General features: G+C 37.1%; 1 protein-coding gene across 4 annotated transcripts in view; it reads right to left on the reverse strand.

Annotated features, from left to right (window-relative positions):
- Window positions 1-3,218: 3,218 nt before the first annotated feature.
- The window catches only part of RSF1 (remodeling and spacing factor 1), a 155,320-nt gene continuing 145,782 nt past the window's right edge, over window positions 3,219-12,756 (reverse strand). For all 4 annotated transcript variants that reach the window (XM_060605526.2, XM_060605525.2, XM_060605528.3 and 1 more), the window contains exons 14-16: window positions 11,344-11,564; window positions 8,556-8,744; window positions 3,219-5,761 (exon numbers count right to left, since the gene is read on the reverse strand). In XM_060605526.2, the coding sequence (XP_060461509.1) occupies window positions 5,199-5,761; window positions 8,556-8,744; window positions 11,344-11,564 (973 nt within the window). In that variant the 3' untranslated portion in view covers window positions 3,219-5,198. The remainder of the gene's footprint in view (window positions 5,762-8,555; window positions 8,745-11,343; window positions 11,565-12,756) is intronic.

Genomic DNA, 12,756 nt, shown 5'->3' on the forward strand with positions numbered 1-12,756 from the left:
TAAGTTAAATGATTCAGAAGGCCTTGAGCCATTAAGTATCCCAATGACTGTTCTGGCCATCCATAAGCATGACAGGCAGCTCCGGGTCTATGACCAGAACTCAATAAATACAGGTCAAACAAAACCCCAAACACTTAAATTAGGTTTCTTTAGAAAGCGATGAAAGTCAAGAAAATATATAATTAGGGTTAACAATTCCATTCTTAACTTACATCATCCAGTGGCAAAATGAACAAGGCAGGTCACTCGGTCCTTAGTGCATTTACTAGCTTGTACCGGTTTGGCAAAAAACACAAATGTAGTTCCTTTAAATGTTTTTTCCTCATTCAAAATGTCTAAGGAGCTTAATTAATAAATTTCTACTCATCTAATAATTTGTTATGCCCTCTCGTATAACTTATGCATAGGATAGTTATATCTTAAAAGTTATTAAAATTAAAGTAACATTTTCCTTAACTGAAATGACAATGTGCCAGAATTGGGGTTTGCAGCATTTTCCAGAAAGAAATGGTGTAAATATAAAATGAAAAAAAAAATTGAGCTTACATGATCAGAATGAAGGACAAAATCCATTCATGTAACCCTATTCTAACCAATTTCTGAGAGGGTTTATCTGAGTAAAAAAAGAAGCATTGAGTTTACAATCTAAAGTGGTTATATACCAAGCACACTACAGTTTGGCTTATGAAGACTGCTTGCTTGCTGGGGAATGACTCCTCAGTATATGTTACATAGTTACTTAGCAATTCTTGGCACTCAAAAAATGTTAAATTATCATTTAAGTTGAAGTGAAATATTCCAAAAACAGACTATTAAGTGTACATATAATAACCCAGCTTAAATACATTGATAGCAAAGGGCCTTGTCTTTCAGGATTGGTATAAAAATAAGAAAATCAGCAGATGAATTGCCACTTCCAAAGTAGGTTTACAGGTACACACTGGGAATGGTGGATAAAATAGGAATGGATTTTATTCTAACAAAGTTTAAGAACAATATTAAGCAGAGGACTAGATAGATTACAGCAGATATGCAGTCTTGGCATTCTTATTTCTTAGAGAACCAGGAATATTTTTTTAGAATGTCAAACCAAGAAGAGAAACTTCACTATGTTTCTCTAGACTTTCTGCAATTAAATGTTCATAATTCCACATCAGTTACAATTATTTGTCTTATGTCTTTTTACAATGTCAATTAATGATTTGAAACTCACTTTTCATTTCTGCTAACATCTAAAGTATGTATATACATATTAACTTATATATATATATATATATACATACATGTATGTATATTCTATTAAAAAAAAGATCTGGGTCTTTGAATACGTGTTCTATAGCTGTGAGGCAATCATGGGCCTGTTCCACTGTGTTGTTGAAGGGTACAGTTCACTTTTTCTAAATATTAGACTTACAGATTCACTGTGTTCCTTTCAGTGATTATGGTAGAACTAGCTAATGGTTAACAACTCTTAACCCCACAAACATAAGCTAAAAAGGCATTCTTTATGACAAAGTAAATTCCATCAATCCCATTTAAAAATCGGTGACACTTCCCCACCATTTTACCTCTAAATAAGTACACGCCTATATATATTTTTAATACGTATACTTTGTTCAAATGCATATTATAATAGGGATGGGTCCTATCAACCCAAAAGTGAAAACTGGAGCTTATAATATCCTTTTAAAATTAACTTGTTTAAAAATTGTTTTTTTCAACAACGTCTTTAGCATTCGAAGTCCTTGGTTCTTTGGCAGGTCATATTAAAAAAAAAAAAAAAAAGACTATCAGTAGACATGAATTTATTCTAAATGCAACTCCTCTTTCTTCTCTGCATCTGCAACCTTGACCAGCTGGAAAGAGATGTGTCAAGGAAACCCAACCTCAGTATTATCAGGTATACTCTTGAAAATATCTCTGCCATCATTCTCTAATAATGTGCCAACAACGGAGAATGTTTTACACTAAACACTATTTTGTCAACACAAGTCTACAAAACCAAAATGTGTATTTTCAGCCTGATTTCCTTTCACATATTTTACTTGAAAGCTTCTGCTTTGTGAAAATTTGGCTAGTTTTCAAACCTTTACGGAAATTGCAAACGAAATATCCTGAGTACTAAACAGCATCTCCCCTTAATACACGCGCTATAGATTGTGGAGTTTGACATTGGGAGTCCATCTGTATTTAAAAAAGATGAAAGTATTAAAGGGCTCTATTATATAGCAGCTATGATGAATCTAAATCCGCGGTTAGTACTCTAAGGATCCAGGATGTTCTAAACTCAAATGAGCCACTTGCTTATACTCTGTCCAGTTCCTAATGACTGAATTATATCTTTGGATACAGAACAATGACTTTTTCCTAAAAAATTTTTTTTAACTTCTTCAAAGCATGTTCAGGTAACATTTCAGCGAACACAAGACTCCATGAGGGACTAAATCTAGTCACCAAGCAGCAGAACTGTTTTTGAACTGTTCAACATTTAACCGCCCACAATTAATCTGTCTGCATAATAACTTATAAGTATCAGAGGCTTCTGCAGTCTTTGTAGATGAAACAGTTAATTGGCTTAATCAGAATGTAAGGTTAGCAGGCAGACATTCACTATCAAGTTCACAAACATTTAATTCAAGTTCGGTAAATTAATAGGCAGCAAAAGTGGTATCATAACCCATGTCAGTGGAACTATGCTAAATTGAATACTCCGTCTTTGCTCTAACAATGACCTTTTACTCTGCAGGAGAAGGGTAAATATAACTCCTTATTTCACATTAGGCATCCTGTAAAATAAATAATCTACCCATCGAACACTTCTTATCGCTTGCTTAACTATAGAGTGGTGGAAGCAGGAGCTGGTGTGTCCAGAGGTAGAGACAGGGTACATGGGAATTTCTACACAGTAGTGGCTTTACCCAGCTGCAGGACTAAAATGGTAGAGGAAGAATGGCAGGAGAGGCCACCTGCACATTCTAACCACTTACCTTGCACTAGTAGGAATTCTTGTATTGCCTGCCTGTTAGACAGTTAAAAAGGCTAACATTCTTAACTGACTTTCAAATAAATGAACAAACCTGGCTAGAAACGAGGCCTGGTAAGTGAGTATGGTTCCTTACATAACCCTGCTCTACTGTCTGTAAATGTTAAGCCCTTCCCTCCCTTCCAGTGGAACATTGTCTCAAAATAAAAATCACAACTTGCTTGGAACCACATGCTATTGGTGCATCCTATTTTTAGGCTGCTTTCATTATTTTATTTTTTATACAGATACATATACATTGCTAGAATCAAAGCAAAAATATTAATGGGCAGGTACTACAGAACTAAAGTGAAACAAAACAAACAAAAGAACCAACAAATGAAAAACAACAGCTATAAACTTTCAAGGCCAAAAGATAAGACTTCAGGGCAACACCTGTTGAGGAAGGAAAAGGAGTATAAAGTTTCTAGAGAGGTATTTATAATGCAAGTCTAATGCCAGCTTTTTAATAATAAAAAAGAGAAGTGCTTTACTATACACTGACTAGCACATATAATGCTTAATTTGGAAAGAAAAATTAACAAAGTTCCTTGGGCCAGCAGCAGATATGTGTGTCTGTTGCCGGCAACAGACACAACACTGGAACAGAAAAACCCAAATCCCGGGGCAAAAGTATTCACAGAAGTAATGGCTGAAGGTTTCAGAATTTGACAGGCAAGGTTTAATCACAAGTGCTACACTTTATACAATGTTATTTATGGCTCTGCCTGAAATTTTACAGCTGTAACAGTAATAAGACAAAGTTCATATTTTAGTGTCAATTACATGTTAGATATTTAGTTATAAACCCCTTTTTTCTTGAAACAAAGGGCTCATCTTTCATTAAAGCATTGAGATGTTTGAAATGGATGTCATGCCTATTAAGTATATTGGCGGTTCTCAATCAACTCTGTTGGTCATGTGACTATTAATGAATTTTAATAGAAGTCTAATGGCCAAAGGCCAAAACTACATTCAAACCCTGCTAATATATCCAGGCAGATAGGAAATTCCAATGCACACACATACACACACACATATACACACACATACATGCTAAAACTCAAACTAAAAACCTCCCAAAGGAACTGCTTTGTTTGTAGACTTCAATTTGAAGTAGATACTAAGGGCAAGAATAGACCAGTTAAAATTCACCTGAAAATCCTTTCCCCATTTCAAATGTGCTAAAATACCGCTGTCAGCTTAGCATCTCTTCATGTATGTTATGTATAGATGTATTTCTTTCAAAATGGGCTATTTCAGATATTTAAATATTAAGTGGCCAGAAGACCAGAGTTACACTATCTGCAAAGTTTACAGTCCACCTGGGCCTAAAGAAAGACCACATTTATATCACTAATAACTCTTCGTTGATAGTATATTAGATTAGAGGCCACCTCATCACCACTGCATAAAGCTGTTTAAAAAAAATTTGCTGCTAGCACAATCTGGTTGTCAAAGCTTCATTATACATTTTACTGTACAAATATTTTTCAGATGATTTTTTTTTTAAACAAGGAACTCCGCTATAACAGAAACTCAGGTTAGAGTTTTTAATGATGGTACTTTCTCCATCTCTTCTTTATTAAGTGTGGTTATCTCTGATAGTAAACAAGCTGATATCATGGATGCTGTTACTAAATGATGTATGTATGATGTTATCTACAGTTCTCAAACTGCAACAACACAGACTTGAACTTTTAAACAGTCTGTTAATCATCATCTATGCCATGAATGTTTAAATATAATATATATTTAATATGAAAAAGCTAAAGCACAAGTGCCTTCTCCCACCCCTAATTCTGTTTTGGGCCCTCACAGATTCGGAATGCATTCTTATCCACCCTTTTTCACAAAGTCAGGAGAGCTCAGGAAATATAAAGTCAAAAATATACAAATCTTTGTTGTTATTATAATAAGATTTTTTCCATGAATGAAATTACCAAGGACCATGAACTTGGAAAAAGAAAATCAAAAGGAATTTACAGCAATTATTTATCTTCAAAGTTCAAAACTGGTCACTTCACAGAAAGACTTCAGGGTTTGTTGAAATTTTTCTTCTAAAAAGTCATTCTGTAGTGGAGTTTTCTAGGAAAAATAAAACAGCTTTTAATAACTGGCCCGCTGGTGTGAGAGCTACCGTGGAATAAATTAGCACAAAAATGGAAAAGAAGTCTTATAACTGTTCACTATTACAGACATAATCAACAAGGTCAGTCACTCTCAAAAGCTCATCTTCCTCCTCTTCTGGTGCCCCTGCCTCCTGCCCACCACTTGTCCCATTGGGGGCCAGGCTTGCACTGGCTGTGCTGTTGTCCTTGGGGGTCTGAGGCTTCTCAGTTGGCTTGCCAATCAAGTTCTCAATGGCTTTGCCAGGACTCTGTCCATTGGTGGAAGGCAAGTCCACTAAGCTATAGTCCAAAGGGCTCCCCACTTTGCCTACATTTTCAAAGTCCTCTTCCTCATCACTGTCTATCCGGTAGGGCTTCTTGGTGCTCTCTTGTTCTGAGGGCAGGACCCTGGGCTGGTTGTCACGGGCAGGCTGATCTGCATCTCCATGAGCGTTGTCACAACTCTCCTCCTCATCTGTCTCGATCCGGTGTAGCCGCTTTCGGGATGGTTTGCCCTCTTCCTCATCTGCTTCTGAATATTCATCTGTGCTTCGACCCCGCTTTCGAACTGACCGCTTTGATTCTTTAGCTAGCTCATCATCTTCAGAGTTCTTGGACATATAGCTCTCTAGAATAAACAGCACATTTAAGCCATCGACACAGTTAACCATAACAGATTGAAGTAATTCTCCTTTTCCTCCCCATAGTCAGCCCATGTCCTGCTTTCAAACTTGCTCAGAAATCTGTATTTCCCTTCAAACTTGCCCTGGTTTCTCTCTCCTCACAGGTCTATAACAATCCATGGTATGATCCACAGTGTGCTTTTTAACTAAGATTTTAGGAAAGAGGAGAACCAGATAACTTAATCATGGCCCTTAAATTAAATGGAGATTGGGGGGGGTAACAAACGGAGAAATTACTATCCACTAGCCCTCAAATTATGGAGTCATGTAAACAAACTGATAAGGAAAGATTAAACTGAGCACCCAACTCTGGGCATCTGAAACACTGTGCTAACAGCTCCTAACTCATGTTATTAAATGTCCTTGATAGTCCTGAAAGGTCTTCTTTCCTTTTTCTGTACCTACATCTTGGTGGTCTCATCTAATCTCACAGCTTTGCATCTATATGCTGATGACTCTCATATTTGTTTTAGGCAACCTCTAAATTCCACACTCATGTATCAACCTGCCTACTCAACATCTATGCTGGAATTTTTTTAATTAATTAATTAATTAATTAATTAATTTTAAAGTAAGCTTCAGACCCAGTGTGGAGCCCAACATGAGGCTTAAACTCATGACTCTGAGATCAAGACCTAAGCTAAGATCAAGAGTTGGATGCTTAACTGACTGAGCCACCCAGGCATCCCTATGTGCAATTTCTAGACAGGCATCTGAAACCTAACGTGTCCAGAACTAAGGTCCTAAACCTCTGCCTCAAACCTGAACTGTTCTGGTCTCCACCATCTTAGTTACTGGCAACTCGACTGCAATCGCTCAGTCATCTTTTGATTGCTTGCTTTCTGCCATCAAACCCAACAATATATCCTTTGAGTCTACCTTCAAAATATATCCATTATCTGACTGCTTTTCACCCCTTTACTACTGCTGCCCTAGTCTCACCCACCATCATCTCTCACCTGGCCTATTATTAACTGGTCTCCTAGATCCTGTCCTTGTCCCCTTAAATTTATTTATATCACAGCTACCATAGCAAATTAAAACACAAATCACTGCTCTGCTCAAACTCCTCCAATTATTTCTGCTCTCACACAGAATAAAATCTGAAGTCTATACTATACAATGGCCTACTGTACTATCCAATATGGTAGCCAGTAATCACATGTGGCTATTTTAAATCTAAATAAAATAAAAATTAAAAATTTAGTTCCTCAGTTAAACCAGTCACATTTCAGGTGCTCAAAAGCCACATGAGGCCAGTGGCTACTATACTGAAGAGCACAGATACAGAATATTTCCATCACTGCAGAAAGTTCAACTGCATGGCACTGTTCCTCATCAAGGGTTGGCAATTTTTATTTTTATTTTTTGTAAGGGGCAGGCCCTACAGTCTCTATTACAACTACTCAACTTTACACAAAAGAAGCCACAGATAACATGTAAGAAACAATGGGTGTGGCTGTTCCAATAAAACTTGATTTACAAAGTCTTTATTTATACAAACAGGTGGGCCATAGTTGGCGGACTACCGCTCTTCATGATCTGACCCCATTGATCTGTATCATCTCAAGCTATTCTTCCCTTCACTCACTCTCCTTCAACCACCCTGACTTTGTTCCCTCAACAAGCCAGGCACAGACTTGCCTCCAGCCCTTCACATTAGTTGCTCTGACTACATCACTCTTCTTTCAGATAAATGCAGGACACACACCTGACATTTTGTCAGGTCTTGACTCAAATGTGGTCTTCTTAGCGAGGCGTTCGTATGGTACCCTGAGATCCCAGCTACTCTCCCAACTTCCCTTGCTCCTTTATTCTTCTCCACAGCATTTATCGCCACCTAATATAAGACAGGTTCTACTTATTTATCTTGTTTATTGTCTCTGCCCCTAATTAAAAGAAGAGTTACACACGGGAGTGAGATGTTTTGGCTATTCACTCTTCTGGTCCCAGTGCCTATAACAGTGACTAGTGCAGTAAGTGTTTTCTAAAGTTGAATTACTGAATGTATGTTTGTCTTTAATGACACATGAAGAAAAATATACACAATCAGATGTTTACCTCCTTTCTTTAGCCTCTCATGTCCAAACTTTTTTTCCCTTTCTTTCCTGACTTGGGCTCAAGCTTAATGGATAAGGATCTTTGAAATCTTCAAAATAGGTGATAAATAATGGAGAATTAAATAAATCAAAGCAGAAAGGGGCATAGGTATTAGAATAATTTAAAATGAACTTGGGAAGCACTCTGGAATAACCATAAGACTAAATGGATATCACAAATTCATACTTTGGAGCTTTTCCTACACTGCTGCTCTAAAGCACAGCAAAAACTATTAAGAAATAAAAGTTACCAACTGAAGTTCATGGTCAGGGTGGAAAGACAGCAAAAACCTGTATCTGAAGCTCTTCAGTTATTCAGGGCACAGGAGGTTATTTCAAAATGAGGGCTGTGAATAATTAGGGGAGCCAAAGAAATTTTGCTCAGATAATTTTCTGAGACTCTTCTATTTCAATGAAAAATCTAATTATTACAATGGAGATGTTAAAAATTGGTATCTTATCAAGTATCATTTATTTAAAGTATAAAAAGTGACCCAGCAAAAAAAATAACGGGTTTTGTCTCAAAGATCTGAGTGGCTATATTGAATTTCTATGAAATGGTACAGAACTGTAATCCTTACTTTATAGCTTCTACTTCTGCCTTGTGCTAACTTCTGTAAACTGGAGATCTACTCCTTACCTTCACTCTCTGAGCTGGAAAGCCTGCGCTTGTGAACTCGTCTGATTTCTTTACCACGTCGTAAACTCTTCTGGGAACCATCACTTTCGGAATCTTCTTTGTAGTTAATTTGTCTTTTCTGATTCCTCCTTGACCGCCTTCGCCGAGTTTCTACAAAATCATCACTAAAATCATCGCTAAAATCACTTTCTGTTAAAAAAAAAAAAAAAAAGGAAAAAGAAGTCGAGTACAAAATTTAAGTCTATTAAATAGAAATGTAATTAGCTTAGGTTATAAAAATATAAAGCTATTAAGGTTCAGTAGTAACATTTTTAAAATCAATCGGTTATTGTAAGTCCTCTCTCTTTTTTTAATGTTTATTTTTGAGAGAGACGATGACAGAGCGCAAGTGGGGGAGGGGCAGAGAGAGAGGGAGACAGAATCCGAAGCAGGTTCCAGGCTCTGAGCTGTCAGCACAGAATCCCAAGCGGGGCTCAAACTCATGGACTGTGCGATCATGACCTGAGCTAAAGTCGGACGCTTAACTGAATGAGGCACCCAGGTGACCCTCCTCTCTCTTTTTAAATATTTATCTTTGGGAGAGCACAAGTGTGGGGAGGGGCAAAGAGAGAGGAACAGAGGATCTGAAGCGGACTCTGCGCTGAACAGGCTGATATCAGAGAGCCTGATGTAGGGTTCGAACCCAAGAACTGCGAGATCATGACCTGGGCCAAAGCTGGATGCTCAACCGACTGGGCCACCCAGGCACCCCAATAAATCTCTCTCTTTTTAAAAGCAGGCTTCACGCCCAACATGGGGCTTGAACTCACAACCCTGTGACCAAGAGTCATACTCTCTACCTAATGAGCCAGCCAGGAGTCCCTATAAGTCTCTTATTTTCCTTCTAACAGTATGAATAAGTGCACAGGGGTCTTTAATGCCCAACCTCATTAATGTATCCTGTTAGCAGCCAATGGTTGAGATGAAAAGATGTTTTATATGATCCATATCTCATTCAACCTAGAGCTACTCAGTCAGCTACATGGCTGCTCTTCTTGGTGGCAGTTACTATTCTGCCTCAAGATAATCTGCTGTTCCTGTATGTACAGATGTATGGCACAGATTAAATAATTTCAGAATGTACTGCACAGATTAAACCATCTAACCCTAGATGAGACTGTTCTAAAGAAGTACAGAACTGGAGTTATATTTTTGGCTTTTTTCCACATGGAAATAAAATCTGCTCGCTATAGCACAGGGAGAAACTTCCAAAGTGTAGCTAAATAGCACTGTCCTTACCATCTCTGATAAGTAAACGAGACCATGACACTGTGTTAGAGCTGTTTTTCAGGAGCGCTAACAAATTCCAAATTGGCTTCAAAATGGCAAAGGACTCCTTAGTTTGAAGGAGTCCTACTGGCCAAATCTGGGACAAACTGAACCAGCACAGGGATGGTAACATATTATATCCACAGACTAAAGTAAGAATCCACAAGTACATACTGATATAAAGAAATAAATGTATGGAGAAGAAGGGAAAGTGCTTTCTTACAGAACACCAAATAATAAAGGTAAAAAGAGTGATGGAGCTAGGAAATCATTAATGAATGCTAAACCTATGAGTAAAACATCTGAAAAGAAATGGCATATATAAGGTCTCAAAAATGCCTTCCTACTAATTACTGTTAATTATAAAGGGAAAAATAATGGAGACCCAGAGAACATATATTAGCTCTGTGATATTCTTGCTGAAAAATGTGTACACTGAATCTAATCACAAGGAAAGAAAAATACTCTAGACTGAGGAACATTTTACAAATTAACTACTGTGTATTCTTGAAAACTGTGGAGATCAATAAAGACAAAGTTTGAGGAATATTCTAGATTAAAGGAGACTAGAGACATGAATAAATGCAAAGTGTACTCCTGGATTTGACCCTGGACTAGGAAAAAAAATTGATATAAAGGGTAATATTGGGACACCTGATGAAATCTGAATGTATACTGTTAATTAGATAATAGCCGTATATCAATGTTAAAATGTCTGATTTTGATAATTATACTGTGGTTATGTTTGAAAATGTCCTTGTTCTTAGGAAATAATCACTGATAAAGAGGCAAGATGTCTCCATTTACTCAAGAAGTTTAGAAAAAAAGATGTATGAAACAGAAAAGCCCACAACCCCGGCCAGGTCAAGGATGTAATACTCCTTCCCGGTTGTGACACTTCCTCAGTGAGATGACAGCTACCTATCTGCCAATTCTACAAAAAAAAAAGGACTCATATCTGTTCTTTTAGCTACTGTACTGGTCACTATTTAATCAGTTAATAGGGATAAGCATAAAATATAAGAACATCAACTACTGCTAATTTATAAAAATGAATGAATCACTGATAGAGATTTAAATGTTAGCAATAACTGGTGATTCTTCTCTTTCCAACTGCTAGATATATGAGTAAAATGTTCTCACCTTATTTGAGAATGATTCTAAAGAAACACTATGAAGATAAGTCTAGGCATGGAAACACTGCGCCAGAAGAATTCATCACAATCCTAAATGAATTTGGTATGCGGTTAACATATCCATCTGTATTCATTTTCTTAGATATGCTTTACGTGCTTTCTGTGAAAAGTTTAGTTACTAAATCATAAGAAGAGAATTCAAAGTTTCATCAGAAAGCTTATATTACAGTTGAATGGAGTTTTATCTTAAGGACTCTTAACTCCAGAAATCATAAGAATTTACTGAGTTGGTGTGATGAGAACACAAATTTTTTTTTTTTTTTTTTTTTTTTTTTTTTTTTTACCAGAGTCTCTACTATTCTCTTCAGACTCCTCCTCTTCATCATCATCAGAGTACTTTTTCTTTGGGGTCTTTCTCCGCAAACGCCTGCTTTGCCTCATTGGCCGGGAAGGATGTCGCCTCAGTCTTCGGCTACAGAAATCAGTGTCGCTGTCATCATTAGACGGTGGGTCTTCTTCACTTTCATCTGGGTTTTCATCAGATACAACAAACTCATCTTGAGATCTGTTCAAGAGAAACCAGATGAATTAAGATTCTGAGTTCAAATTCTACCAAGTGCAGTGAATCGTTTAAGTAATGGTTAATGTAAAATACCTGGGTAATTGTTATCAATTTGTCTGTTAATAAAATGGAGAAAGGTTTTACCATCTATTCTTTTCTTAGGAGGCGTTAAGATGAACTGATGCTGATTTTCATACTATAAATTACTTTGGCCTCTTGGAATGTCCCTCTCATACCTTAAATTCAACATGTTCCAAAGATAACTCATTATTTCCTAACCTATTCCTCTCTTGTGTCTCCTAGCCTTGTATTTGGTACTATTACCTATCCAGTAACTCAAACCAAAAATCTGGTATTTTTCCTAATTTCTCCCTTTTAATTTCTCACATCTAACAAATTATTAACTCTTCCTTGAGTTGACCTCTTAAAGATATTATCTCAGACCTGATCCTTCTTCCTTGTTTAGGCAATCATCTCCCACTAAATCACTACAGCAATTCTCCAGGGAGTCTCCATAGTCTCTAGATTCATTTCCCCTCCATATATCCTCCAAATGAAGGCCAAGATGAAGTCTTCTGAAACATAAACCTCATTAGTCTGCTGTTAAAATACCAATCAGTGGGCTTTTATCATCATCTTCAGGGTAAGAGTCTGAATTCCTATTCATGACTAACAAATCACTCCATCATCTGGGCCTTTTTTATCTCTTCATCACATCTCCAGCAGGGCACTCTTTACTTCTTCTTCCCCATGTTCTTGCTACCCTGACGTACCAGGAGTTTCCTAAATATTCCATGATGTTTTATGTCTTGCTGCCTTGGACACATGACTTCTCATAGGATGCTTTAAATCTCAAACTCACTGATCTGCCCAGTTTTTCATTCTTCAAATTTCAGATCAAGCTCTATTTCTACTCCCAGGTTTTCCTTGAACTCCCTAAATTTATTGGACTCTTTATTTGTACCCTAACTTAGGCTTTACCTATATTTTTTAGTAACAATCACACACTGAATGACTTTTTGTGGTTTGTATGTTTGTTTCTTCCACCAACAATCTGAGAGGAGAAACTACGTTGTTTCTTGTTCTGCAGGAAAATCTTTCCTGATCTTCCATAGTGGATTACCTGCCCTGACCAAAACCTCTGTGGGTCATCAGACAATAGTATCTAATTACCTTTGCTTGTCTATTTCTCACA

The sequence above is a fragment of the Panthera onca genome, chromosome D1, assembly GCF_046562875.1.
Source record: "Panthera onca isolate mPanOnc1 chromosome D1, mPanOnc1 haplotype 2, whole genome shotgun sequence".
NCBI lineage: Eukaryota > Metazoa > Chordata > Mammalia > Carnivora > Felidae > Panthera > Panthera onca.